The 26199-nt window shown below is 51.3% G+C and overlaps 8 protein-coding genes across 8 annotated transcripts; all 8 read right to left on the minus strand.

The window, feature by feature from the left end:
* Window positions 1–739: 739 nt before the first annotated feature.
* Window positions 740–5769, minus strand: N7473_003625 (uncharacterized protein; the record flags this gene model as incomplete). Its single annotated transcript, XM_057149565.1, has 4 exons — window positions 740–3902; window positions 3961–4070; window positions 4128–5524; window positions 5715–5769. 4 exons carry the CDS (start codon window positions 5767–5769, stop codon window positions 740–742), a joined length of 4725 nt encoding a protein of 1574 aa, XP_057013219.1.
* Window positions 5770–7396: 1627 nt separating this feature from the next.
* On the minus strand, window positions 7397–9484 carry N7473_003626 (putative chromatin assembly factor 1 subunit A; the record flags this gene model as incomplete). Its single annotated transcript, XM_057149566.1, has 3 exons — window positions 7397–7496; window positions 7555–8720; window positions 8780–9484. 3 exons carry the CDS (start codon window positions 9482–9484, stop codon window positions 7397–7399), a joined length of 1971 nt encoding a protein of 656 aa, XP_057013220.1.
* Window positions 9485–10398: 914 nt separating this feature from the next.
* N7473_003627 (uncharacterized protein) lies at window positions 10399–11481 on the minus strand (the record flags this gene model as incomplete). Its single annotated transcript, XM_057149567.1, has 1 exon — window positions 10399–11481. The coding sequence occupies one exon, from the start codon at window positions 11479–11481 to the stop codon at window positions 10399–10401; it is 1083 nt and encodes a 360-aa protein (XP_057013221.1).
* Window positions 11482–12760: 1279 nt separating this feature from the next.
* N7473_003628 (uncharacterized protein) lies at window positions 12761–13633 on the minus strand (the record flags this gene model as incomplete). Its single annotated transcript, XM_057149568.1, has 2 exons — window positions 12761–13245; window positions 13441–13633. The coding sequence occupies 2 exons, from the start codon at window positions 13631–13633 to the stop codon at window positions 12761–12763; spliced, it is 678 nt and encodes a 225-aa protein (XP_057013222.1).
* Window positions 13634–14262: 629 nt separating this feature from the next.
* Window positions 14263–17082, minus strand: N7473_003629 (uncharacterized protein; the record flags this gene model as incomplete). Its single annotated transcript, XM_057149569.1, has 1 exon — window positions 14263–17082. The coding sequence occupies one exon, from the start codon at window positions 17080–17082 to the stop codon at window positions 14263–14265; it is 2820 nt and encodes a 939-aa protein (XP_057013223.1).
* Window positions 17083–18119: 1037 nt separating this feature from the next.
* On the minus strand, window positions 18120–19325 carry N7473_003630 (CaiB/BaiF CoA transferase family protein; the record flags this gene model as incomplete). The annotated part of the gene is made up of 2 exons (XM_057149570.1): window positions 18120–19201; window positions 19265–19325. The coding sequence occupies 2 exons, from the start codon at window positions 19323–19325 to the stop codon at window positions 18120–18122; spliced, it is 1143 nt and encodes a 380-aa protein (XP_057013224.1).
* Window positions 19326–20079: 754 nt separating this feature from the next.
* Window positions 20080–23290, minus strand: chiA1 (class III chitinase ChiA1; the record flags this gene model as incomplete). The annotated part of the gene is made up of 3 exons (XM_057149571.1): window positions 20080–22613; window positions 22678–23095; window positions 23186–23290. The coding sequence occupies 3 exons, from the start codon at window positions 23288–23290 to the stop codon at window positions 20080–20082; spliced, it is 3057 nt and encodes a 1018-aa protein (XP_057013225.1).
* A 2485-nt stretch (window positions 23291–25775) lies between these two features.
* Window positions 25776–26199, minus strand: N7473_003632 (uncharacterized protein; the record flags this gene model as incomplete). The annotated part of the gene is made up of 2 exons (XM_057149572.1): window positions 25776–25864; window positions 25929–26199. The coding sequence occupies 2 exons, from the start codon at window positions 26197–26199 to the stop codon at window positions 25776–25778; spliced, it is 360 nt and encodes a 119-aa protein (XP_057013226.1).

Here is a 26199-nt window from a genome sequence, read left to right on the forward strand (position 1 = left end):
CAGCCGCGAATATGGAGTCAGCTGCAAGGTTGAATGTGCAAAGGTGAGGCACGTGGGGCCTAATGACGTTGGGCTTGGCGCCTGACGTCTTCGGCAGAAACGGGCATCTCATGGGTTGTAGTCTATCCCACGGGAATCGCCCGCGAATTTCCACGGTTAGGCCGTTGGGCATTAAAGTGAGATCCACCAGCGACAGAGTATTTTGTCTGAAGGAATGATCTGGCGGTGTTTGGAAGTGATAGCCACTTTGAAACCTGATGATATATTTAGGTAGGCTTCAAGAGCAACAACTAAATATACCCGCACTTAGACACACACGTGAATGTTTCAGATTTAATAATATTTCCTGTTTAATATATCTCATTCCACAACTCTCTCAACATCGAAGGGTTCGCTTGATAAAGCAATGGTAAAAATGATAGGCCTCTTCCAGTCTTTCAATGCGAGAAGATGAAACAAAAAATAGTAACGCCATGGTACTCCCACACCCTACAACAGCCCCAGAACCAACAAAGAGGATGGCGTCCCAAAAGATGATTCTCCTCTAACACCAGATCAATCGCCCAAGAAAGGGGGTATCTGTATATGCAAATAAAAATCCAAGGCCTGCCTCGTAATAGCCACGAAAAGAAAAGAAAAGAACAGAAAAGAAAATAGGTCAAGAAAAAGTGAAAGAACCGTAGTACTTAAAAGCGGCGAATCAAGAAACGAATGAATCAGAAAATAAAGATAAAAACTCTCATGCAATGGAATCAAACTCCTCACGCTCACGGAGACGATTGCGTGCAAGCAGATCGCCTCCGTTGGCTGAAAGCTGCATCCAGTGAAGTGCCAGACACATACTCTGTGGATCAGACTTGGAGTCCTTTCCACGGCGGTACATCATCTCAGCCTTGAAAGTATCGCGCGGCCGAGTAAGTGGCAGTGTAACACGCTGGAGACGTTCAGGATGTGTAAGATAGAGAATGGCCAACTCGCGCTGTGCAACCGGATTGCCCTCTTTAGCGGTGATGATCCACATCGCCGCTGCATCTTCAATGGCATGGCCGGCAGGGCTGGGTCGCGGGTAGAAGTCGGCCCCTGCATGTCGTCGCATGAGCTCTTGAGAGACAATACGGTCTGCAATCTCGACCATGCTATGACACACTTCATCCTTGAGACTTAGTGCAGCCAGTCCGAATTGGAGGAAGGCGGTTCCGCGATCGGATTTGTTGAGTTGCTCCCCAGGTACGAAAGCGGAGATGTACTGCAAGTCTCGGAAGAGTGTCTTGGGTTTGACTTCTAGGATCAGATCGCGCAGGGTAGCCACGATTTGGTCTTCCGATGGCGTTGAGTAGTCGGAGCGTCTCGAGCCATAGGTCACCGACTCGGGTGGAGTCATTGCAGGGAATGCAGTGCCTGTCTGAGGCATGGTAGGTGCATGAGCCTCGGAGAAGCTTTGTCGTGTAGCCCGTGACCGAGGGCCATTGGCGCGCCCTCTCTCAGTTTCAGACATGGAACGAGTGGCAGGTCCGGCAGGACTGCCATCATTTGAAGATATCAACGACGCCACTACCAGTGATCTCAGGTCTCTCAACGCGTTCAGCTTGACGAAAGGATTTCCGTGGCGTGAGAAGACCTCAATCAGTCGGTGGAAGACTCCCTTGTATGAGAAAGCAGCATCATCATCGCCCTTTAGCGTTTCTTGTATAACACTCGATGCATCCGTTGACGAGTCTGTTCGCATACGTCCACGGGGATTATCCAGAGACCTGCTCCGTCGACCCCCTGATGAACGACGCTTCTCACGAAGATTCTTTGATCGCTCCTCATAGTCAGAGTAAAATCTCCGAACTGCAGCATGTCTCTGCATTTGGACTTGAATGCGGGGTTGATCGAGATAACTCGTGAACCAGGCATCCGTTTCGCTGCCACAGCTCCATACGGGAGACCCCAAGTCGCTCAAGAGAAGGCTGGTGAGTGTTTGCCGCAGCTCATCCATGAATACGGTCTTCCCATGCGTCTTGCGTTCGGTACGACGAGGCTGACGAGTAGCACCTTCGCTGAACATGGATGGGGGCCGGGAGTAGGCAGTGGAGACACTACCGGCGTACATGGGCTGGCGTTGTCCCGCGGACCAGAAGGTGCTGTAAGTATCACCGGTTGATGTCGAAGCAGCGCGACCAGGTGACCCTCCAATAGAAGAAACATCGATAGAAGGCAGATCACGCGTAGCCCGGTATTTGTCTGGAATCAGGCTCTGGATAGACGACTTGCTACCCAAAAAGGACGGCGGATCCTGAGGTGAGCGTGCGAGTAGATCAGGCACGGGGAGATTGGCACCATGAAGCTGAGAAGAGTGTAACGAATCCTCGCTCGCATTAGTAGAAGGCCGAGGGGTCGTGGGCATTGATAGACCCGGGAAAGCTCGAGAGCCATAGCCCTCGTATCTTGCCCGCTCTCTCTGGAACAATTCACTTGCCCAAAGCACCGGTGTTTCTGCCATCGTTTCACCCACTAGACGGTTGATGCTGGTCCGCACCTCGTAGCAGAACCGATGGATTCGCTCCTCGCCCTTGCAGAAGTTCTCAATCCCGCTGTGGGCCAGCCACTTGCGAGTCAACTCTACCTGTTCATCGGACATTTTCCTAGGTCCACCCTGGCTGCTAGGTGCTTTCATCATGTTCATAACCTGCACCTCCGGCTTTTGGAACAGTGATCCCCCTAACGAACGAGCTCCGGACCGAGACCGTGATTCTTCCGGCATCTCGGTATTGTACGGCCGAGCGGAATAGATCATCTTGAGAGCCATGGTCACATGTCGGGCTTCTTCGTACCTCATAGAATTCTTCACATCGGTCATGTACCACATCTTGGTGCGAACTTTGGAGACGGTAGCCATGAGCGCCTTGACCTGCGTCTGGAGTCGGTGCAGGCTTTGGTCGAGAGACACAAAGTCATTTTCGCATCGCTCAATGACGGCCATCGAGTTTTCCAATGAACGAGTGCAGGATCTGTGCATGGGACCTAGGATCCATGTATCACTTGAGGAGGCCGCCGGGTGTGTCCCCTGGCGTAGCTGCCGGGAGGCATTCCACCAGTAGTGCGCACCAACAAAGTCGGAGTCGTTCTGGGATGAAGCCATTGCCTGGGTAAATTGCTGTTTCAGTGAGATTGACGCCACTTGCATGCTTCTGGGGGAGCGCTTATAATCGTCCACATCATAAACATGACTCTCTTTAACAAGACGGATGATCGCAGTTTGAAGAGCCTCGTGGTTCTCCTCCAGGCCTAGACAGGTGGAATGTGTGTCATCGTCACTATCTATGGCAGAGCCTTTGGATGGTCCGTTCACCTGGTCTGCGAGGAGACTCCACGTGAGACCATGGCCGTCATTGGTAACAGAGAATACTGTCCAGTGCTCCTCAGAGGGGGGCTCTAGTCTGGCTCGTTCACTTGGTTCATCTAGGTCGCTCAGCTCGAAGCGAATTCTTGCAGCAGTCTGTACAATTCCGCTCTCAAGAACGGAGACATGTGAAGAGTCCACGGAGAGGATAGAACCGCTCTGTGATGTCGGCCTAGGGCTCAATTCAGGGTTTGGCCGGAAGAAACCAGGTTCCATGGGTGGCTCGGGACGCAGGTGGTACGATGGGGAAACATTGGTTGACCAGGATGGCATACCAGCGGAAGCTGGCGATGAATGCACCGGAGAGCAGATCTGCGGGAAAAGAGCGTCTAACAATGTGAGAGTATCCGTTGAGGACAGTAGAAGAAAGTTTGACGTGGAGTCGCGGCGGATTGTGTGATCGCGTTGAGTGAATAGTCCAGTTGTCGCAGAATCGGAAGGGACTGTACTCTGGAATCGGGAAAGCATGTTGTCAACGTGTTCTTTGATTGACGGACGAAGAATCGAGAAGTGATGCCTGGAAAATAGTCAGCAAGCTCCAAAGCCCAACCAGGACTATCTCAGTGCACACGCACATGGACCGAAGAACAGCAAATACTTGAGAGTACGCGCGTAGCCCAACCTGACCAAGCAGCTTCTCGCGGGCATCTTTTCGAATATGAAAGTCTAGCAACAAACCGTGTGTCTAAAAGACACAAAAGTTGGTAAATCAGTAAGTTAAATCAGTCAAGAGAACACATACCTCGGGGTATGTCAAAGCGCTGTAGAGGAACTTGGGGAAGAACCACTGTACGAAAAGGTACTCGAGGAAACGACTGCGACTGTCAGGAGATTCCATTTTCCTCAGAACAGCCTTGGCAAATTGCAAGACTGCACGAGGGAATCCGCCATCCGGATCATCCAGGACACGGAAAAGATTATCCACGGCAGAAGCAAAGAACTCCTCAGCAACGTCCGTCCGCAAAGGGTCCCAGGCATCAGGGGCGAAATCCAATCCGGCAGGGCTGGCTATATGCTCCAAAAGAAACGCTCCAGTTTGTAGGATATCCATCAGGTAGAGTTCAAATTTGGGACGGGCTTTCCAATTGCAGCCCGTGGCCCAGGAGGAAAGAATCTGGCCAATGAGAGGATAAAATTTACTGCTACCATGGGACATTAGTTGGGCGCAGACAGTCGACCACACATCCAGACGTAACCTGGCCTCGGGAGACTCGGGATCCAGTGGTGCGGCAAACACGTTACAAAGCAAGATGGTTAATGGATCGGTCCTTTCAAAGGCATACGCATGGTTCTTGAACGAGGCAAATTGGGCCGGGTTTCGATTAAAAGCATATTGGCCGCGGAGCCGGGATGAAGAGGAAGGAAAAGCAGGGTCTCCGGAGTCCAATGTGGTGGCCGGGGAAGTGAATGCGGCCAGTTGAGCAGAGGTAAAGCTGCGAAGACGGTCAACCAAGAACTGCGGGTCAGAGCGAACCAGACGCAAAATCTCCAACAAGTCCGCACGGGATTGAGGGCTGAGTTGGTGAAAGAAGTCAGAAGAACGATCCAGTTCGGATTCTGGGGATAGCTCCCGTTCATCTGGCAGGTAGTCCTGATGCTCATCGAGGAGAGCGCTGGAAACACAGGACTCCTGAAGGTCAAAAAGAGTATGATAGAGGGCAACGAAATTGGCCTTGTCATCATGTTTGAGAGCTTCAACCAGACCTCGTTGGATCGTATTTCCCACCCGGATCATGCGCGCAGAGTTTCCAATGGATACCTTGGTTGCGCGGAGGCGCTTTTCCAGGCGCTTCCTTTGGGCCCGTTTGCGCTGGCTTTGGCGATAGCGCATGGCAAACTCCTCGAACGAAACCTGGGGCACATCTTCTACCTCTGGAGGAGGCGCGCGCATCGCGAAAGCTGTGGTCGGGCGTATAGATTCAGGCCGAGAGGAGTCGGCCATTCTTAACTTGGGACTGGATCGGCCCGAGCCACCCAACTCACCTGGCCCCACGGTTGGATCCGCCTCTGGCACGGGCGAAACTGTTGGCAAGATGGGCGATGCTGGAGGGGAAGGGGGCAGAGGGACTGATGCAGGATCCGCCCGATGCGATGGATCATCACCGGGTGGATCAGTCTGGATAACGGGCATCCGCACGGCTGGGAGGGAAAGGAGAAAGCATATCAGATCAGATTGGGAAGCCAAGTAAGTAGTCAGGCACCGACGGCGGTAACGCGGAGAACGGTGGCGGGTGTTTCTCCACCCCACGCAATCGCCGCCGAAGATGGGAAAAGGGGAGCTGAAATTCGGGGGCAAAAGTGCATAGAATGAAAGTTCAAGATCACTCACTAATTGCTGAAGCCAGCGAGGACGACAAATAGTCCTCTGACTGGTAGTCCAGCATCTCGTTTTGGGTCGCGCCAGCGAGGGGAGTGCACAGTCGCGAGATGCCCCTGGCCGCCGTGGGCGGATCCTTATCGCATGGTTCTATCGCGGGGCAAACAACTGGCCGGGGCTCATGAGAGGGACGAAGCACCCGGTCGGAGGGGAGAGGAGGATGATCGATCGGGTCCAGGATGGATTCTCGCGATGGCGGAGAATAAGAAGTTGAGAAAAAAGAATCCCAGATTCGAGATCGACGATCAAAGGGGAGAATCACAAGAAAGAGAGAGAAGGGGAAAGAGAGAGGGGAGAGGGTATAGAAAGGAAGGGAAAAATCACGCGGTAAAACGGGGATTCTGCTGGGTGCAAGTCGGAACAACAGCACGAAGCGACTCGAAACGGACTGATGCAGGCGATTTGTCTCGGAGAAGACTAAAGTAGGCGGTACCTAGTATAAACTTGGTAAGTTGGGAAAAGCAGCAAGGGGAGATCCAGTGCTTCAGAGGTTAGTACAATAGTAACTCTGTAACGTAAAGCCAGTCAGTCCAGCAACTACAGTCCAGTCCAGCATTCAGTACATTGGCCGCGAGTTCCGAGTACACGGGCACGATGCGCTGGCACTGCATGCAGGAATGAGGTGGACAGACGAGCGGATCACGATGATTCGCCCGCCGCCCTCCTTTGGCCTCTGCGGAGTCAGCGTCTTGTTGGCTGGCTGGTCGGGGCTGGAGCCAATGACAGGCTGCGCGGGTGTGAGGAAGAGGGGGGGGGGGGATTATTGTGTCAACTTGTCAGGAAGAAACTGCAGGCGAGAAAAAAGCATGCTGAAAAGTCTCGTTGCATGCAGGGAGAGAAGCAAGCTGGACAGTGGGGAAGGGAGGGGTGAAGTTGACCAAGGAGGAGACAGAGTACACATAGAAATACAATCTATACGGCTTGCTCCATACGCCTGTTTCTTCCCGTTGCGAATCAGACCAGATAGAGTTGGACAAAGGAGCAAATAAACAATTAAGCAAAAAATGAGCAGAAATAAGCAAAGAGACCGTCGGTAGATATTGGTGTTAAATTATCTTGCCCCTCGGGGATTTTAGAATCAAACGTTTCATGATGCGCGCTTCCATAGTCCATACTATATTGACATGCCCAAGCTATGTACATAATGACCCCCTCTAATGATCATACCAGCCATGACTGCTCATCCTACAATAATGACATCCAAGATGAGTCAACTTCCAGATAATGCAAGTCTCATATCCATGATCCTACACGTCGTGCTGCATCTACATACGACCACGATAGTCAGAGCGGTTCGTATTGTCATCCTCATTGGCTCGAGCCTGGTACAAACTACCGAAGGACACAACATGTACCTAGACCCGCCAGCGATGCAATACGATACATAAAATGATACTGCATATCGGAGAGATCCCATTCCAAACTGCACCAAACTCACTTTCACCGAAAACGAGAACCAGCAGGTCCAATAGAATGATAATGCTAAAGTATTCTCATCAATAATCCTCACAAATGCCGATTCCTTTCTTGAATCCAACAGAAAACGCCTATCATAATGCATGTAGTATCTACTCTCCATAAACCAAACAAAGTACTAGGTCAAGAGAAGAGTGTTGAGCCGAGGTAATGGGTGGTCAGCGCCATACCCATTTCTTTTCGCTTTCCTTCTGACCAACGCGCACAGCGTACTGGTCCAGGGTCGCCTTGAGCGTATCCTTGGGCACCTTAGGAAACCTAAATGTAACGTCAGCAAAAGCACAGATACGAGGGATTTGAGGCGACCACAACATACTTCTTCTTCAGAATTTCCACAGTCCCAATCTTGCTCAAGTCACTAGCTTCGACCGCCTGTCTAAACTCACTCAGCTGTTCTGGCGGGAAAGGCCGTTTGGCCTTGCCAGTCGCAGGCGGTTTTGCAGGAGCAACAGCAAGCGCGCCCGACGGAGTGGTGACTCGAAAGACGTCCAGAGTATTCGTGTTAGCAGGAGCAATCCGTGTCTGCGTGGGCGCTGGTTCGGCGGGCTTTGGCTTGGGCTTCTCCCAGTAAGCTGTCGAAAAGGGATCAATCGGGAATTTGACTCCGTCGGAGATGGTCTCGGCTTGATATGCCTTCATATCATCATCAACGCCATCTGCAGCCCAGCGAAGGCCACTTGACACTGGTTCGAGATCACCAACAATGAGCCGACGCTTCCCGCCCAGAAGAGCATCGTCATCGTCATCTAAGAAGCCATCCATGTCATCGTCGCCGTCATCACTCCCTTCCTCATCCTCTTCCGAGTCCAAATCCTCACCCTCCTCAGGCTCCTCCCACTCGGCCTCAGAATCATAATCGTAGTTCACTTCAGGGAGGCCACGGTGCCAAGGATTTCTTGCAAGCCTTCGTGCAGATAACTCGGGCACCGGGCGTGTAAATGTGCCCTGGTACGGAGGACGTACGTCCTCACTGAACCTGAGGGTTTTCATGGGAATCTGGCGGAGGATATCACGGGCATCCTCAGCAGCTTTAATTTGGTCCTTACTATCAAGTTCCATCAGGGAGTCGTCACTGCTGTTCTGGATTCGCAGAAGTATCTCCTTGACGGACTGCCTAGGTCGGCCGCAGCGTCGATGGAACGGGATCAAGTGAAAGATTTCCGAGGGTCGGAACGGTAAGTCTGGATGGGAGGTCGTCTGGGTGGCATTCAAAGTGGCATCCAGCTTTTGACGAACGTGGGTGAGAGCCTCTGGATCACGCTCAAACCGATGGGAGGGTGCGAGCTGAGTGTGAGACTGGAGAAAAAATTCTGGGAACGTCCTTTCGTAGTCAGACTTGTTTGACTTGGGTGAATTTGTGAGGGGAAGCTCCGAGGTGGTTGGCGTTGGCTTTTTCGGAGAAGTGAAGGTGCTTGGTGCCGGTCCAGTGGACTTGGAAGGCAATGAGGGTTTTACGAAGAAAGAGTTGAGTTTGAGTTGAGCCTGGAGAGTCAAGTTAGTGAAGATGTCGCAGAAGTATGAAGACCTTCAGCAGGACATACTCTTTCCTTTTTGAGCTTTTCTTCCTCCTTGCGCTTTTTCTCCTCTTCCTTCGCAGCCTCTTTGGCGGCTTTTTCCTCATCCTTGGCCTTCCTCTTTTCTTCACGCTCCGCCTCTCGCTTCTTCTTTTCCTCCTCCTTCAAACGCTTCTCTTCTTCACGCTCCTCGTCCCGCTTCTTCTTTTCTTCGGCCTTAATGCGTTTCTCTTCCTCCTTCTTTGCCTTTTCTTCTAGCTTTTGCCGTTCCCGAGCTTCCTTTTCCTGCTGCTTGGCATCTTGACTGGCCGGCGAAAGCTTTCGCTTTTTACCAGCGGGTGTAGATGCCGATTCGGATTTCTTTGGTGATGATGAAGTTGGCGGTGGGAGTGGCTCATCTGAAGAGGACACACAGCAAGGGGTGGTCTCTTTGGAACCCGACATGAGGATCAAGTCACTGGCTCTTACAGTAATCTCGACAGATGGTGGAGCGGGTAGTGCGAGGGGTCGTTCGAGTGGTGTTAATGAGTTCTCCTTCGAGGGAATTGGCAGCGCAGGGTCACGATTTTCTTGATTCTCTGTAGTGTAATCGATAAGAGGCCGCTGGTGACCCGGATTTGAAGAGGTGGTATCTTCGGTATCTTGTATTGAGCGCTTTCTTGACGCTGATGACGGAGATGCCGGGAAAGAGGGTTGTTGAGGTAGGGGTGACAAACTCATTCTCGAGTCCATCGGTGACGAGGTAATCGGTTGTCGTTTTGGGTGCGGCGACACGAGACCAGCAACATATATTTATTCCGAATCCGACCAGCTGACATGAATTTGGATAACCGTGTAAATAGAGACAGAGTGACCATATAAGTGAATGAGATTTTCTCTGTCAATGCCCGCAATTATTGGAGGGTCTTGATCGGCTGGCTTGGAAGGGGAGAACTGTGGGCTGGCAGGGACGCGTTAATGGGGTTTCGCGCAACGCGTCCGATAAGGCACGTGTTTTATTATGTAATATCACCACTTCTGGGCATGAGGACTGCTTTCGACAAGAGCAGGTTTCATAGGGTTATTTATGAGGACAAATTCGAAAGAGGGTTTTTAAGCAATGCGCTAAAGTCAACGAAGATACCAACTTGAAGCAGATGATAGGAATACAAGGAGCATAGAAAACAATTACTATAAAATACTGGAGAACAAACAGATTATTCGCATAATCTTACAATTAGTATGTTTGTTCAGATTGAAAACTATACGGACAAAATAAAGCCAGGACAAGCCCGGATGCAGGAGTAGAAAAAAGTGCACACAGGAGCCAAAATCCTACTCAGAGGATGCCTCAGCCTTGCAGCCAGAAGATCAAAAGGAAAATGGGAGAGACAGAGCTAGCAAGAAAACATAAAAGAAAGAGCAGGGGATATTGACAACAACTGTGGCACAAAAAGCAGTCATCAAGACTGTCAAGCGCGACACCAAGCACGGAGATTCAGTAGGCGAGGTATTATGTGCAGCGGTGTAAGCGATCATAAGAAAAGCGAACCACGAAGAGAGATTATGAAAAAAAGCAGGCAGATAATAAAGGAGGTAAGAGAACAGGCGCTGCGTGAATAGGAAGAGATAGAAGGGGAGATTGATTTCCCGAGAATAGACCATTTTTAATCGCTCAGGTCTGGGTTTGCGACGAATAACCGCACATTGGTCATTGATGTAGTGCGATCATCAACACTGCCTCGTCGCCGTAGGTCATCTGCCTTTTTGGCTTTTTGGGCAGCCGTCACGACTGCACTTGGAGCTTCCATGTCTGGTACAAAGTCTTCTTGCTCGCTACTATTTGTCGTGTGTGTTGTAGCGGCATCGTCCTTGACCAATGATGACAGTCGGCTCTTCTCTTCTGCATGTTTCTCGGCGGGTGTGTTCTCAGAGACACCAGGGAGATCAGACTTCTCATTCGGAGGTGTGCTGTTGCTTCCCATGGTCTGCTGGCGCTGATAACCACTAGGGTATCGGTTGCTTCCACGGTTGCTTCCGAGAGAACTGCGGCCACTGCCAGTCCTCCGGTGCATGCCTCGCTCCTCGTTGCTGCGGGCATCATCATCCTCCTCACCGATTTCGTTGGCACTTAGACGAACCGGCACCTTAGCACCAACCAGGTTCGACGGGGAGAAGTCCATGCCAGCCTTGGTTCCGTGTCGAATCTTGCCACTTGCGATGGTTGATGAGCGCCCGGCGCCATGAACCTCGAGGTAAGCTCTCTTCTTATCCCGCAGAGCCTGTTCCCGCATTCGGGCGTCCTCGGGCTGTGCTCGATCGCACCACACGGTCGCCTTTTGTCGGCGCATGAGGGCGACATATCCAAGTTGCGAGCTGGCTGAGCGGTTGGAAGCGCTCCGTCGGATATCGGGTCCACCTTGGGGCATGTTGCCGGTCGAGTTGGTCGAAGTAGTTGTGCTGGACATGCGGCGGGACGAAGGGTACCCGATAGGAGGGGCCATTGTATGCGGCGAGACGGCAGGGCCAGGGATACCTTGGTATTGCTGTTGGGAATTCGAGGCGTAGGCGGGGAGCACGTGGGATGAAGTAGTGCGAGTGCGGCTGTGGGTGGTTTGTGGGTAGGCGGAGTGAGGCGCGAGGTTGCGCGGGGCATCATAGGCCTGGTAAGGGTAACCGGCTTGTTGGCTGGGCATTGGTTTCCGAGCAGGAGGACCCTGATGGATGGGCATACGGAATTCGGTGGTCATGTTGGGCGGCGGCTGGCCAGCCTTGCAATACCTCGCTTACGACCGGCGTGGCGGGGGAGTGATAGAGTGGCTGCTCGACTCGCGGCAGATGATTCGGTTGGAAGCTCACAGAGGGGAGAGAGCTTTGCGTCCGGTATAAGTTGTAGGTCACTATGAGGCAAGAAGGCGTGCTCTGCGAATGCGATGCGCGTCTGACGGGTAAAGAGATCGGCGGTTTCAGCGCCTACCACAGGGCGCAGGCACGGGTCCGCGATGGGGTCTTTGAAGTGGGAGGTTGATGATTTGAGGAAGAGGCGTTCCAAAGTGGCTCTTCGCGCCCGTCAATGGAAAGCTGGTCCGATGCTTTGGGAATCCGGTTTAGTTTGAAGGGGGGTTATCGAAACCGAATCGCTTGGAAGAGGTAGAATGTGGGTGCCCGTTTCAAGGCGCACAATCAGTCCGTCTGAGAAATGCAATTGATCGAAGGTGTATGCCGAGCAAGAAGAAACTCGTCCGAGGCGAGCAAAAGAGGAGGGCGCACGTTGAGGGGAGGGAGATGAAGTAAGAGGAGTAGGGGAGGGGGAGCAACAAGAAAGCGTCAGAGGAGTTAAAGCGACTAGAGAGGCTAAGAGACTAAGAGACTAGGAGACTTAAGAGACTTTGGCGGTTCGCCCAACGGCGAAGATGATTGGGTGCGGCGGAAGCGGACGGACACTTGAAAAGTACTCGTCCACCAACTTTTGCAAGGTGGAGTACCTTTTTGGTGTCCACGCCCACTTTTTCCACGGCCTAAACCCGAGGATTACCAGATTACCAGGGACTAACCAAGGACTACAGGTAACTAACTCGGGGCTAACGAGATTCAAGCCAGTCGATTTCCTTGAATTTGTCCCCCGAACTCCTCAGCCACACGGGATGGGCTACTATTACGCAGTATTACCAATACCCCTACCATTGCATTAACTACAGTACACTGCATTTACCTCAGCCAGCCATTCAGGCACTTAAACATTGCAACGTTGCAGTTAATCCCACCACTCCCTCCAGCCATGATTCCATGGCCCTCGATGAGACTGCTACTGTGGCTGAGATCTGTTTAACTAATGATAGCCAATCTATGATCAATCATCAGCCTCGTTCAAAAGGCTGAGACATCAGACGATCTCCCTTTCGTCTAAAGAATCCTAGTGCTGACAGACTCGGTACTTTCGGGAGCTTGGATCAATAATTACGGTAGGGCAGGACAGAGTGAGTACGCATAGAAATAATTAGATACAGAAGTTATTTTGTAGTCTTTAACCTACAAATTCGCCGGGCGCCCAATGCGCGAATGCTTAAATGCAACGTGCCCATACTCACGATACCCTTGATTATGCTCACGCAGAATCACCACTCGCTGACGGAAATGGTTCGTGTGGTGATACGCGTCATGCACCTCCACGCTCTCCCATCCCACATACACCACATAACACAACTGCTCCTCCATCGGCTCCACCATCCATCCGCCGGTGACCCCGAGACATCCAGGTACCTTCGGTACGATCGTCGTCCATAGCGCCCATGTCGCTTCCCACCCGGCCGGGTCAGGGGTGAGATAGATGGCCGTGCCCGTGACAGGCGCACCGTTGCCCAGAGCCTTGGGCTGAGGTGTGAACTCGGACATCATCGCATGCCGCACGGTCAACAACGTGGCACTTGAGACGCCTAGCGCCGTCAGACTGTGAGTGAGTTGCTGCCATTCGGGTGAGGCCAGCAGGGCATAATGCTGATGGAGCGAATCGCGGACTAAAACAAGCGAGAGATCGCGAATGGTTATTACTCTATTTCCCGATTCCCTTTTGAAAGAGAGATTTTGCTTTTTCGACCTCGTATTTTTCTTTTCTTTTCTTACGGCCTCGACGGCCTCGTATTCTGGCTTTTCTTCCCAAGATTCTGGGATGATGGGACCCTCTCAACGAGTCAACAATTGTTTTCACTCACCGATATGTAGATGCACCTGTCCAGGCTCTTCCACGTGTCTCCCCCAGTACATGCGGCGGAATCCAGCCCAATTCTCGAACACGTTGAGTACCTTCGACCACACTTCCCCAGCTGGAGTTGAAGGTGTGTCGATCTCGACCTCCTCCGCGATGGGGAAGATGATCATTTGTGTGGGGTCTGCCGCGCGCGCCATGCTGAGTATGTACTTATAATAGGGTGTTTTTGCAGACAAGAGCTGGATTTCGGCCCAAGAAAGGTTATCTGCAATGCTTGCAGGACTTTTAAGCTCTTCATATATACAAGATATATTAGCTAGAGATATAATTTGAAACCACTATTACCGAGGACCGATGCCCGCGGGTCGAAAGCTGGTCGATAATGCGGGGTAGAGGTATAGCCCCCTAACTACCGACGATATTTATGGATGCATAAGCAATGATCTTCCGTTTATATCGGCAAAATTGGGTATGAAATGTTGGAAGTTTTCTTTTATCCTCGATATTACCCTCTAAACTCTTGCAGCTTAATTAGAAAATGGATCATACATGGCACCATACCGCTCAGGCCACCCGTTCCTCTCTATTCTGCAATATCGGGCTATAGGGCTAATCACGCCATAAGAGCCTCACACCGATGGTTTACCACTCGTATCTTTGGAAAGTTTGAATACCTCCAATAACATGCTCAAGAAATTGGACCGCTATGTTGAGGAATCTGCCCGTGACCATAGATCATACACCACCGCCACTTCTTGTCTAAGCCTTGGGAAGTTTTGAAACCCTCTCACCAACAAGTACTGTAAGGCTTGAAAATCACTCGTCTTCACATAACCAGACAATTTGAAGACATACTTCCTGTCTCGGAATTCTCCAGAAGAAGTTGCAGATCCGTAGCTACATGTTTCAGATCAACTGATCCCCGCTTGGGTGAATCACTGATACTGGACCGTAGCTTGGAAATCCGGTTGCGTACATTACGATTCGCAACTTTCTCAGCATGATATACCAACTGCCGATTCACGGAATCGAGTTCGAACCCATAAAACTCATAAATATCATCAGCATCTTCCGTCCCGCTCCCTCGAATCCGGATTTGAACGCGTAGGAGATCTACGAGCGTACGAGCAGCGAGCCACTGATGTGCGTCAAATCCATTCCCTTCTCCTAACCACTCTTGAAAGAGGGATTTAATCTCGCTAGTCTGAAGAAAGTCCCTCGTTGTTCGATGCATGTAGTGTACTCGGGAGTGCAGCGAGTAGATCTGCTTGTTTGAAAAGGACCAGGACCCTTCTGGTCGCATGAGATCTGGATCATCTTGTTCGTGTTGAGCCTGATCAATGCCAGCGATACGGATTTCTAAAAGCCCCGCACATTGACTCATGAGTCGTAGATGCACTTGGTAACAACGGGCGAGTTTGATGTTATCGGTGAGTTTTTCCATTGGGTTGGTGACTACTTCACCGGAATGCCAGAGTGTGAGGGCTAATGGCGGTTCGGTAGATGCGTGGACTATAGCGAAGATCCGGGCAGAGCGAATTCGGTATCTCTGTGGAACTCGAAGCAACATGTGTCGGTATAGACGTTCAAGGTCTGCAGGAAGTTCATCGAGATGAGCTTGGAGATCTGAAAGTTGATCGCCGTTTTGAGTGCCTCGGATGATAGCTTTGACCACGAGACGAACCCAGAGGAACACGCCGTCTGATTTGCGCACGATACCAAGACCAAAGTCATGCATGCGTGTTGGATGGGCTTGGAGGAAACTCTGAAATATGTCTGATCGGTTGAAAGAATCGAAGACGAATAGTTGGATATCGCTGTAGGTGAGGTTCTGGAGTAGTAACGTCGGGTAGCGACTATTGCCAAAATGTCTTTCAAAAATGGTCCAGGGCCGAGATGAGACGCATATCTTGACTTTAGGATTGGTGCTGCTCTTCAAAACTTCGATCAATTGCTCTAATTCGTCTTCCGTTGCTTCATATTCATCGAGGCCGTCGATCATTAGGAAGAATTTGACTGGGAGCTCTTTCTGGGAGAGGACAGTTCCCAAAGCACGGAGAAGACGAGAAACATCCCAGTCTAAGGTCACTCGGCGAAGAGTGTCGGCGATAAACTTGCGAGTAGGAGTCGGAGGTGATCTCGATTTCTCTGGACTTCTCTCCCTCTCGATTGCATCCTGCATGATCACTTCATTTAGAGTCGAACGAATCAATTCTCGTTCCTCCACGAAGACGAGATTGACAAGATCCTTGCACTCCTTGAGGAGCTGATAAAGAATCGTCCGAAGGAGGCCAGCCTGTGATCTCTGATTTTGTGACCCTCCCGACCAAAAGAAGAACCCGGCTATGGCCCATTGACAAGAACTATCACTGGCAGACAAGGTCCTCCGCAGCACACGACTCTCAAGGATGTACTTCATCAAGGTCGATTTTCCTGATCCCGCCTTGCCATTTATCCAGTAAATTCCCCCATATGTGCTCATCCAATCTACAAAACCTGGACCAGGCTTTGTGAAGATCCAATCAAAAGTACTCTTGTGGGCATCAATTAGGCTTTGATGTGCTTTGGAGATTCTGGAATACCGTTCGTCCATCAACTCAAACCGTAGAGTCTCCAATAGACAGGTCTCGATCAACAGGCTCATGGTAGCATCGCCCCGAACAGATGGGGGTTGTCGGATTTTATTGAGTGCCTGCTTCTCGATACGCTGTGCCGGGATTGTCAGAAGCAACTCTTTGGCATAAGCAGCTGCAGCTACTGCTGCGTATCCGTGCCAACCATCATTCTTATGCGAATCAGCATAATCTGAAATTCCTCGGATGACGAGACAGGCAAATGTATTCATCAACCCGGCCGCCTCCATCTCGAAGCAAATAATGCTGTGCTCGTGCGCGAGGCGATCGCGAGTGCGGCCGTGTTTGATGACTTGGTTACCAGAAGCAATATTTCCGTAGAATACTTTAGGTTGACGATGGAATCGGGCTGGTCTCCTTTTTACCTTGCTCAAATCACAGCCACATTCACTACATGTCTGGCCGAGGGTGACATGTTCATATTCAGATTCAAACAAACGGTCAAACTCTGCGCCAGGGGGAGAGAAGTCTGGAATTTTGTGCGGGTATTTCCTTGCCGCCTCATTGATATAATGAGATATTTTGTTTCCTTGAAGATCATGAGTTGATTGAAGGCGTTGCACAGCGCCGAGTAATTTCGGAGCTGGCTTGTTGACAGTACCAGTCGTGCAAAACTTGCCCTCTTTGATCGTCTTCCCAAAGTCATATTGCACTACTCCTCCATATCCATCGCTGGGGACACTGACGACGACATCACCTAGGTGGATGTCATTCTGCTCGTCCGGCACTCCTCCACCAATACCAATCATGAAGCTTAAGCTGATAGAAGGGAACGTTCGAGCAATGTCCTTGGCGACGTTTGCCGCGGAAGTTGTGCCGGGTACTCCCTTTGGTAAACAAGCAAGGACAACATTATGGGAGCCTACCCGCCCGTAGATATACGCGTTGTCATCCTGAGCTGGGATTGACGTTCCTGCATGCTCTTCATCTAGCATGGCTCTTGCAGCACTGAGCTCGGTGGATAGAGCGCATATCCACGCGACGGTGTAGTCGCGCAACTGTAACCGGTCCATGATCTTCCCGTGACTTCTGCTGGAACGATATTGGGCCTGGAGAGAAAGATCATGATAGGAAAGACCAATATCTTGATTTTGGTGATAATGACAAACGCCTAGAGCATGTCTACGAAACAATGTCTGTATGTCGGCATTAACGCTACACAGGTAATCAGCGTGGGTGAGAGCGGGGTTCTTAATGAGGCTGAAGTGGCTGTCGCAGGGGTCCACTAACGTTATGCGTGATAACACAATTATGTAGTCAGCGAGTTGGGTACATACGTGTGAATAGTGCCATAGGTATGCTGGACGAGGACCCATGTTGTCTCCCTCTGTATATAAGGTTGTTATTTAACAAGCTAAAGTCAAGTATACTGCTCTTCATCTATTGCAATCAACTTCCACGGACGCAGAATTGAATAATAACCAGAGTTTAAACCTCTAGGCGACTCTCCTAATATTGAATATCCTTCCACCAGACTTAAAAATCAATCGACTATCATTCCTCTTCAAGCACCTAAATAGGAATATCTAAATGCTTCAACTGCTCGGTCGCATCACTCTTGTCCTATGGTACGACGCGAAATCTAATGTAGGGCCGAGACACGTAATTTTACAAAACGAAACAATACAATTCTTACCTGCTGCGCCACAGCAACGCACGTGGGGAGGTGGTACTCGGACTTCACAGTGGAGATCCGGATGTGGAAATTTGTTAGTCGTGACGTCAACATGTTCCAGCGCCGATTTTCGTGGTAACTGAGATGGGAATTTGTGGCTGATGACGCACCTCAATATAGGATCAGGTACGGTGGTATACAGCGTTTAGAGTACGGAAAAGACTGCCGCAGGACGGAAAGGGAAAGTCGTTAAAAGACACAGGTTATTTACCGCAACCATAAGGCTACGTGAGCACTACGCATAGATGTATGTATGTACAGCGGTGGGTGGGGACAGCCCCGTCGAAAAAAGATCGGAGATCTCCTATCCCTGTCAAGTTATGTAAAACATACCATGGGCACAATGAATCAACATTCCAGCCCACTGAGCATGTTTCACAGCTTCGCCCTTCCATCCACGGATACCAACGCACCATCTTTCCGCACCTGGAAATCCTTATTAGGCTCCCATCCCATCCACGACCTCAACGTCTCCACCCCTCCCTCACCAGGCTCAAGTCCCCCGCCAGTCCACCCGCCTTCATCAGCCTTGATGGGATAGCCCGGCGTGCGGGATAAGTGGACAGCGGGACGTTGCTCGTACCCCGCCGACTCCAGCTCGCAATGCTCCAGGACAGGTGTGGCGCAGGCATCAGTGCCGTCGAAAACGGCCTCCCACTCGGCGCGCGTCTTTTCCTTGAAGCGACGAGTGAAAATGTTGCGGAGTGCGGGCCAGTTGTCGCGGTCTTCGCGTGCTGGCATCTTCTTGGGGTCGAGTTCTAGTCCACGCAGCAGGGCTGCGTAGAATTGCGGTTCGAGTGCGCCGACGGCAAAGTATTTCCCGGCATCTTTAGTCTCGTAGGTATCGTAGTAAGGACAGCCACTGTCTAATAAGTTTTCGCCGCGTGGTTCACCCCATGACGGGTTTTTAGTAGCGAGTCGAGGGAATGTTGCGAGATAGGCGGATCCATCGACCATGTTAGCTTCCACGACTTGTCCGCGGCCAGTGCTGGTACGAGCAATCAGAGCGAGAATAATGCCTAGAAAACAAATCGCACCACCTCCGGCAAAATCACCGAGAATGTTGCCCGGTGCATAGGGTTTATCGCCTGCCCGGCCAAGCATGGAGAGGACGCCCGATACGGCAATGTAATTGATATCGTGACCGGCCATATCCTTATATTTCCCATCGCGCCGGAACCCCGTCATACGCGCCACAATTAGGCGCGGGTTATGCTTGAGAAGAACCTCTGTTGGCGAGAGACCAAGACGCTCGAGGACACCCGGCCGGAAGGGGTCGATAAGGACATCGGTGGCGGTCAGAATGCGGAGAAGAATTTCTCGTGATTTCGTCTCGCGCAGGTCGAGCGTTATAGAGGTCTTGCGACGAGTGAGTTGATCTCCACTGACTGCGGATGGCCGGTCGATTCGAAGGACTGATGCGCCATAGTCGGCGAGAAGGAGACCGGCGAAGGGGCCTGTGGGGATACATGGTTAATTTTGAGAGCTCGGGTGTACGGATGACTAGAAACTGTATTTACCTGGAGCTAGACCGGCCAGCTCTACGACCCGAATGCCATTTAAAGGAGGTGGAGCAGCCATGTTACAAGGACGAGGGTAGGGAAGGTGTGTTTACTTCAATCCATTGCCTGAGATGGGATGAAGGTTAATTATGGAGATCAGATTGGGGTCTCCGCAGCCGAGGTCCGTGGCTGGTCATTGCCGCGGGCGGCGTGCGGGGAACTGCCATGTGTGGAGTGTACACAACTCAATGCTGTATAACTCGATGTTTTAGTGATGATAAAAGGTTAAATGAATTTGTGCGAGCATAATGCAATCGTTGTTACAAAAATTCCAGGTAGACCATTGAATGTTGCATAGAATGACTACGGCAAGCTAGATATCGCTCTCCATAACACACCGATAATCACATCCATACTGCGTGGATAAGACAATTATCAAACATTGCTTTCACACTCGCTGACCCTGACCCTAGCCATCTATCTTGATGCTGTTATTTTCTATTGTTGATTCATTCACCCATCCAGTACTCTTCAATAGGAAATACAGTGTTGATTGGCTCAAAGGGAGTATAAAATCTAAGATTGATAGCTTGCACGCTTTTCATAAATGACCAGAGTTTCTCCGTATAATGATCAAAATAATAGGCCATGTGGAATAAAATCACTCTGCCGAATTCAAAGAAAAATGAGACTAGGCTAGAGATCAGGGTAGTCGAAGTGAAATATAATCACAAATTAACATCATAAAAAACATGGACAGAACAGTGACAAGGTCAATTGTCAGGGGTTGAAAAAGATACAGGACGCGCCAAAACGTCAGACTGCTATCTGATTCAGATTAGGAAAACGCAGGACGCTAGGACGGTCATGAAGATGGCGATGAAGTTGGTCACTCCCGACCGAGAGGCTGCACCGGTGTAAACCGGAGAGACACCCTCTTGAGTGCCGCTGGGAGAGGACTGGACATGGGAAGCGGTACCAGTGGGGTGGGCAGCGAAAGTCGGGGTCCAGTTGGGCTGGTAAGGAGTGCTAGACGCCTTTCCAACGGACTTAGAGTGGCCGACAACGACGAGAGTGGCGGTACTGGTGCTGGTAGGCTTGGGGGAGTCAGAGCCTTCACCTTGTCCCGAAGCACCCGTGGGGGTAGCAGAGGGAGTATAAGGAATGGTGACGGTCGAGCCGTTAGGACCGCAGCGCGGGCAGTAAGTCACAGTGGTAGTCCAGGTCTCAGTCCAAGTCTCGCCACCAGCGGGGCTGGAAGGCTCGGGGGTAGCCTGCGCCGTGGTGGTGGCAATGGGCTTGGTGAGAGTGACAGTGGTCGGGGTGGCAGCACAGTGAGTGCAAACGGTCACGGTGGTGGTCCAGCCCTCGGGGATAGAAGGAGTGGTGGTGGCCACACCGGAAGGAGGACCAGTCACGCTGGCAGTGCCAGTGGCAGAGGCTTCGGGGCACACAGTGGTCGTGATGGTTGTCGTGATGGTGGTGAAACCAGTGGGACAGATATCAGTGTACGAGGTGACAATGATCGTCGTGGTGACATCAGGCTGCGTGGTAGACGAGGGAGCAGGTGTGACCGAAGGCGTAGGAGTGATGATATAAGTGATGGTAGGGAGTTCAGTTCCAGTAGCTCCAGGGGTGCTGGTAGTCTGGGAGCTACCAGTGGCACCAACACTGGGAGTGCTCGACTGATCAACAGATTGGGTGCTGGTAGTGGCTGACACAGTCTCGGACACAGAAACGGGGCTGGAGGAAGCAACAGGGGACGAAGAAGCGGAGCTCGAGATGGGGACACGCGACGGGCTGGACACAGGAGACTGGGTGACCGGCGTATGAGTAGGTCCGACAGGAGCAGACGAGGAGCTTGAGACGATGCTGGTGCTACCGACACTCTGCGAGGAGGAGGTCTCAGTTGGTACAGTCGAGCTCGAGGCCGGGGCAATTCCAGAGGGAACGGAGCTGGAAGCTGGCTGGCTTGAGGCGGGGACGTTGGAAGGAGCCAGAGGAGTGTTAGAAGCAGTCAAAGACTGAGTAGGGATCAGGGGAGTGCTTGAAGTCTGGGAGACCGGTCCACTAGGAGAGACAAGAGGGACACTGGAAGTAGCAGCTGGCTGGCTGGAGGCGGGGGAGCTGGAGCTTCCAACGACAACAGAGGAAGAGGATTGGGTAGGAGCCACGGGGGTGCTAGATGGCTTCGACGGAGTTCCGCTAGGAGTGTTGACAGGTGCAGAGGAGGATGGAATGTCAGAGCTGCACGGGGTAGATGAGGGCGAGACGACCGGAGTGCTGGAGCTAGAAGTGTGCACTGGAGTGGAAGAAGCAACCTGGGAGCTAGACGGCACACTGGAGCTGGTAGGAATGACAGAAGAGGAAGCCTGAGAGCTGGTCACAGGGCTAGAAGCAGGGCTAGAAGCAGGGCTAGAAGCAGGGCTAGAAGCAGGGCTAGAAGCAGGGCTAGAAGCAGGGCTAGAAGCAGGGCTAGAAGCAGGGCGGGAAGACGCAGGCTTGGAGCTGGATGGGACCGCGGGAGTAGTGGGTGCAATTGGGCTGGACGACGAGGGAGTAGTCGACTGGGAAGCAACGGGGGAGCTTGAGGACACATGGACCGAGCTTGAAGCCGCAGGGGTACTGGTCGGGATGACAACAGTGGAAGAGGCGGGGGACGAAGCCGGAGACGAAGCCGGGGACGAAGCCGGAGACGAAGCCGGGGACGAAGCCGGGGACGAAGCTGGGGACGAAGCTGGGGACGAAGCCGGGGACGAAGCCGGAGACGAAGCTGGGGAGCTCGAGAAGACAGGCGAGCTGGAAGGAGTATGGACAGGAGTAGAAATAGGCTTGGAAGTCGGGGTCACAGTTTGAGTGGTCGAGGTGGTGGTAACAGGGGGAGGAGGAGAGCAGCTGTAGAGAATCTCCTTCATCGACTCGGCATAGGTGAGGCCATCGGGGGAGAGGTTATTCTCGGAATAAGTAGCCTCCCACAGCATGATACCACCAAAGTGCTTAGGGTACAGCTCCATGTATGTCTCAACCAGAGGAGCCACCTCCGTGGGGGTCAAATAGTAGCCCGCATTAGCAGCAGCCTCAGCAGCAGGAAGACCAATGAACAGCTTGGCCTTAGGGTTGCTACTGGCCTTGATGACATCGACCCAGTTGCCAAAGTTGAAGCTGCCAGTGCCCTCGACGAAGTCACGGGCAGAGCATCCAGCGGTGTTGTAAAACTGCACCCAGATGAAATCGAAGAACGAGTTGGAGATGGCATTGCTGAGCTGCGTATCGGGGATCTGGCACTGAGGAGCACCCGAGATGTAGAACGTCTGGTCAGGGTACTCGGAGAAGTGGGATCGCAGACGGTTGATCATGACAGCGTAGACTATTTGAAGAGAGGTTAGGAGTTTTATAAACAAGAAGGATATCAAAGCAAGGAATCAACTTACAAGCGCCGCCATCGTGCTCAATATCAAAGTCGAAACCATCCACAGAGTTGGTCAGGAATGGACGAGGATAGGCGTCGGTGTAGGCCTCATTCTGAGGACCGAACGAGTACCACAAGAAGTCGGCAAACCAGACTGCTTGCAATTCACTGCTCAGATACTCCCAGGCAGTCTCACCACCAATGGACAGCATGATAGTCTTGCCCATCTCCTTACAGACCGGGATATCCTCCCAGATCTGGTGGCAGCCTCTGAGAAGTTCCGAATTAGGGTAGACATTGCCATCACATTGGTTGCCAAAGTTAGAGCCTGGCCAGTCACCGACGGCGTTGGGGAAGATGTTGATGAAGCCAAGGTTGATGATATCCAGAGATGTTTCTTGACAGAAGTGGCTCAGACGTTGTTGATTAGGACCTTGACCCTATAAGCAAGTCAGTAAATCAAGAACTGCATACTGGAAGGCAGATAGATGAAAGAAGGCAGATAGATGAAGATGGAGTGAAAAACGAACCCAGTAGATGGCGAGATTAGTCTTCAAATCCACATCCAACGCAGCAGAAGGAACGACAATGGATGACAGGGCCGCAATAGCGGCAATAGTCCTCCGGAAAGCCATTATGTAGGCAAAGTAAGTAATGAATGACACTGGCTGTAGTAAGTAGCCAAGGGTTAAAGAGTGGCAAGGCAAGTATCGGCCTCGTTCGTGTTCAACGAAAGGACGCAGACGATAGTCTGCTTGGGGGCACCGTCACTCAAGGAAAGAGAGTGGAAGAATATTCAAAGCCGAGATCAAAAGAAGAGAAAAAGACCGGCGGGCTCCTATTAAAAAGGATACATAATCATCTTACACTACGGTACGTACGGCATCTGGGTGGAGGCTATGCCCTCCTAAGATGAGCATACCAGTTTCTAGGGTGCGCTAATCTAGTCAACCTCCGACTCGCCGACATTGTAGGGGGTTCCGTCTTTCATATTTCATCACCGGAAGTGGGAAGTACCTGCTTTCTCCACGTCTTAGCACGACTTAGCAGGTTAGCACGAATTTCCCATTCCAGGGACCAACTCCACTTGCCTCAATCCCGACGAATAGCCGTCAGGTCTACTCAAGACTAGACTTGACCGGATTGGACCCGAGAGTGCGAGAGGGCGCTACCGGAGATAAAAGGTCGGAGTACAGCACATCAACAGACGAATCTAAGGACCGGAGGCGCACGCCTCCAACCCATTTCAGCCGCCTAAGAGGCCCGGATAAAAGGGCCAGCTGCAAGCCGTCAAGGAAGTGTGCTGTGTGTAAGCCATTTTGTGCCACCACTGACTTAGGATAAGTCCGGAGGGTGACTGAGTGGCGTGGAGGGGGAGTTACGACACGTCCAGTAATCCAGATTGGAACAGGTTCAAGCGCCCGTGGCATAGGGTAATCTTAAGAGCCGCATGGAAGGAGACTAATCCGGCCCTAAATTGGGATAGTCTCGAATTTTGATTGTCCGGGCACCAGATGCGGCTTGGGCCGAAGTGGAACGAGCGAACGATAGGAGATCAAGACGGAGCTAAATAGGTATGTTCGGGCATGGCCGGTTTTTCATTGGATGGGGTGTTTGAGCTAATCACCGCTAAGCGTGATAGTCCCTGGAAAATCGTTTGGTTGTACCATAGATGGATGTCCGAGGTCTCAGAGATAAAGACCGGAGTGGCCGGACACTTGGTTCTGAATGGATATTTTGCTGAACAGAAGAAAGTATGGTGTCGCGAGAATTGCTGATATCTGAGGTATCAGGAATTGACGATTGATTCAAATCAATCCATCACGCTTAAAAAAAACGCATGGTGATGGCCATGGTAACCTGACGAGTCATGCGAGAAAAAGGAAATTACTTCCATGCACGAGAGTCCGAGCGCCGACTCGTGGGGAGAAACTTGGGCCATTTGGAAATCGAATTGGGCCTCGCTTGGGGCGGAGCCTCGCAGGTACACCAATCACATCCCCTTAGCCGGTGGAGTCGGAACGCCAACCGGATCAGCACGCCGTTTGCCAGCTCGGTTAGCGAGGGGCAGGCTAATTAGCAAGACTTTAGCAAGCACTTATCATGCCTGATCGATCCTACCTTGAGAAGCCCCGAATGCAACACTGAGGATTAGTACAGGACTCATCTCGCCATAGCTTACTCTCTACGTCTGGACGCCATGCTAGTGCCGGTCAATCTCCCTTCCTACAGTAATTTCCAGTCCCGCTAGCGAAATTGGATTTCTCGTTCTGGCCCATGCTAAGAACTCACTAATTTAGGCCAAGAAGATCCAGAATGAAAATCAAGGAGCCCTGGTGGCAGCCTCGATAGCAAAGGTTGCGGATCGTTTTCGGACCCCACGTTCATCTGCCGTTAGGGCTAAGTGGGCAACAAATTTCAAATGATGCCCCTCAATTGGTCCACGGGCCAATTGATTTCCCCTATTCGGCCCATCGAATTGCCTGGCTAGGGATAGCGAGTTGCCTAACTAGGTAGAGTGGGTATGTCTTTCGTCGCAACGACGTCGGGGCGTTATGAAATAGTTTACACTAGAAGACCCTTTAAGTCCCACATAACCAGCCTCCCATCACATCCGTCCACACAGAAGGCAAAAACAAAACTCAATTTCATTATGAGTATTTAATATGAAGTACACGAGTAACTTATGAATATCCAAAAGCTGGACAATAAAAATCGCGCACAAATTCTGGCGGAATTTCCTCGGAGGAGTTGATCAAGGCCATGCATTTAATCTGTCATATCTTCGAGAACAATTATTTCCTCACGCCGACGACGGATAGTGATTATCCCGGAAGTATCGGCATGTAATGCAAATCTTTGTCGCCTAAATTGAGAAACAGACCCTTCCGCAAGTTTAAAAACATATTTGAGAGCACGTGGCATAGGAATATCTTCATCTCGTTCGCTGCAAGGAACCGGCCTGGGCAGGCATGGTTGCCTAGGCCCCATCCCAGATGCTCGGCCGACGGCGTTACGAGTTGAGCATGGGTTCCCTGGCCAGGGGTTTGGCGCTTCTTTAAGAAGCGATATGCATCGAATGTGTTGGCATTCTCGTAAAACTTCTCATCCCACATCCAGTCATTCGGGATCGCAAGTGAAGTGCCCTTTGGCGAATTGAGTCTCGTCGTTCAATTTGACGATTTCTTTGGCAACTCTGCGTAGGGAAACTGTAATTGACCCGTTAGATAAGTACGTAACTGTAAGGAGATCGAGCGAAAGATATGGTCTCACCAATATTGATTGGTTTCATTTGCTGCGACTCTTTGAGGAAACTATCCATCAACTGAAGCTTATAGAGAGCGGTCTTCTTCCATCCTTCTTGAGATATGACCGATATGACTTCCTTTCGTAGCTCTTGAACAAGTTCTTCTCTTCCACAAAGATCGAAGATTGCCTGAGTGGTCATGTCTGATGTTGTACGGATAGCAACGACAGAGAGCGTTAGCTGCACCGTCGCTTGATCGTATGGCCGCCCTTTGGCAGTCTGCTCCATCCACTCCAT

Source organism: Penicillium subrubescens, assembly GCF_028828155.1.
Source record: "Penicillium subrubescens strain IBT 31985 chromosome Unknown utg000002l_segment0_segment0, whole genome shotgun sequence".
NCBI lineage: Eukaryota > Fungi > Ascomycota > Eurotiomycetes > Eurotiales > Aspergillaceae > Penicillium > Penicillium subrubescens.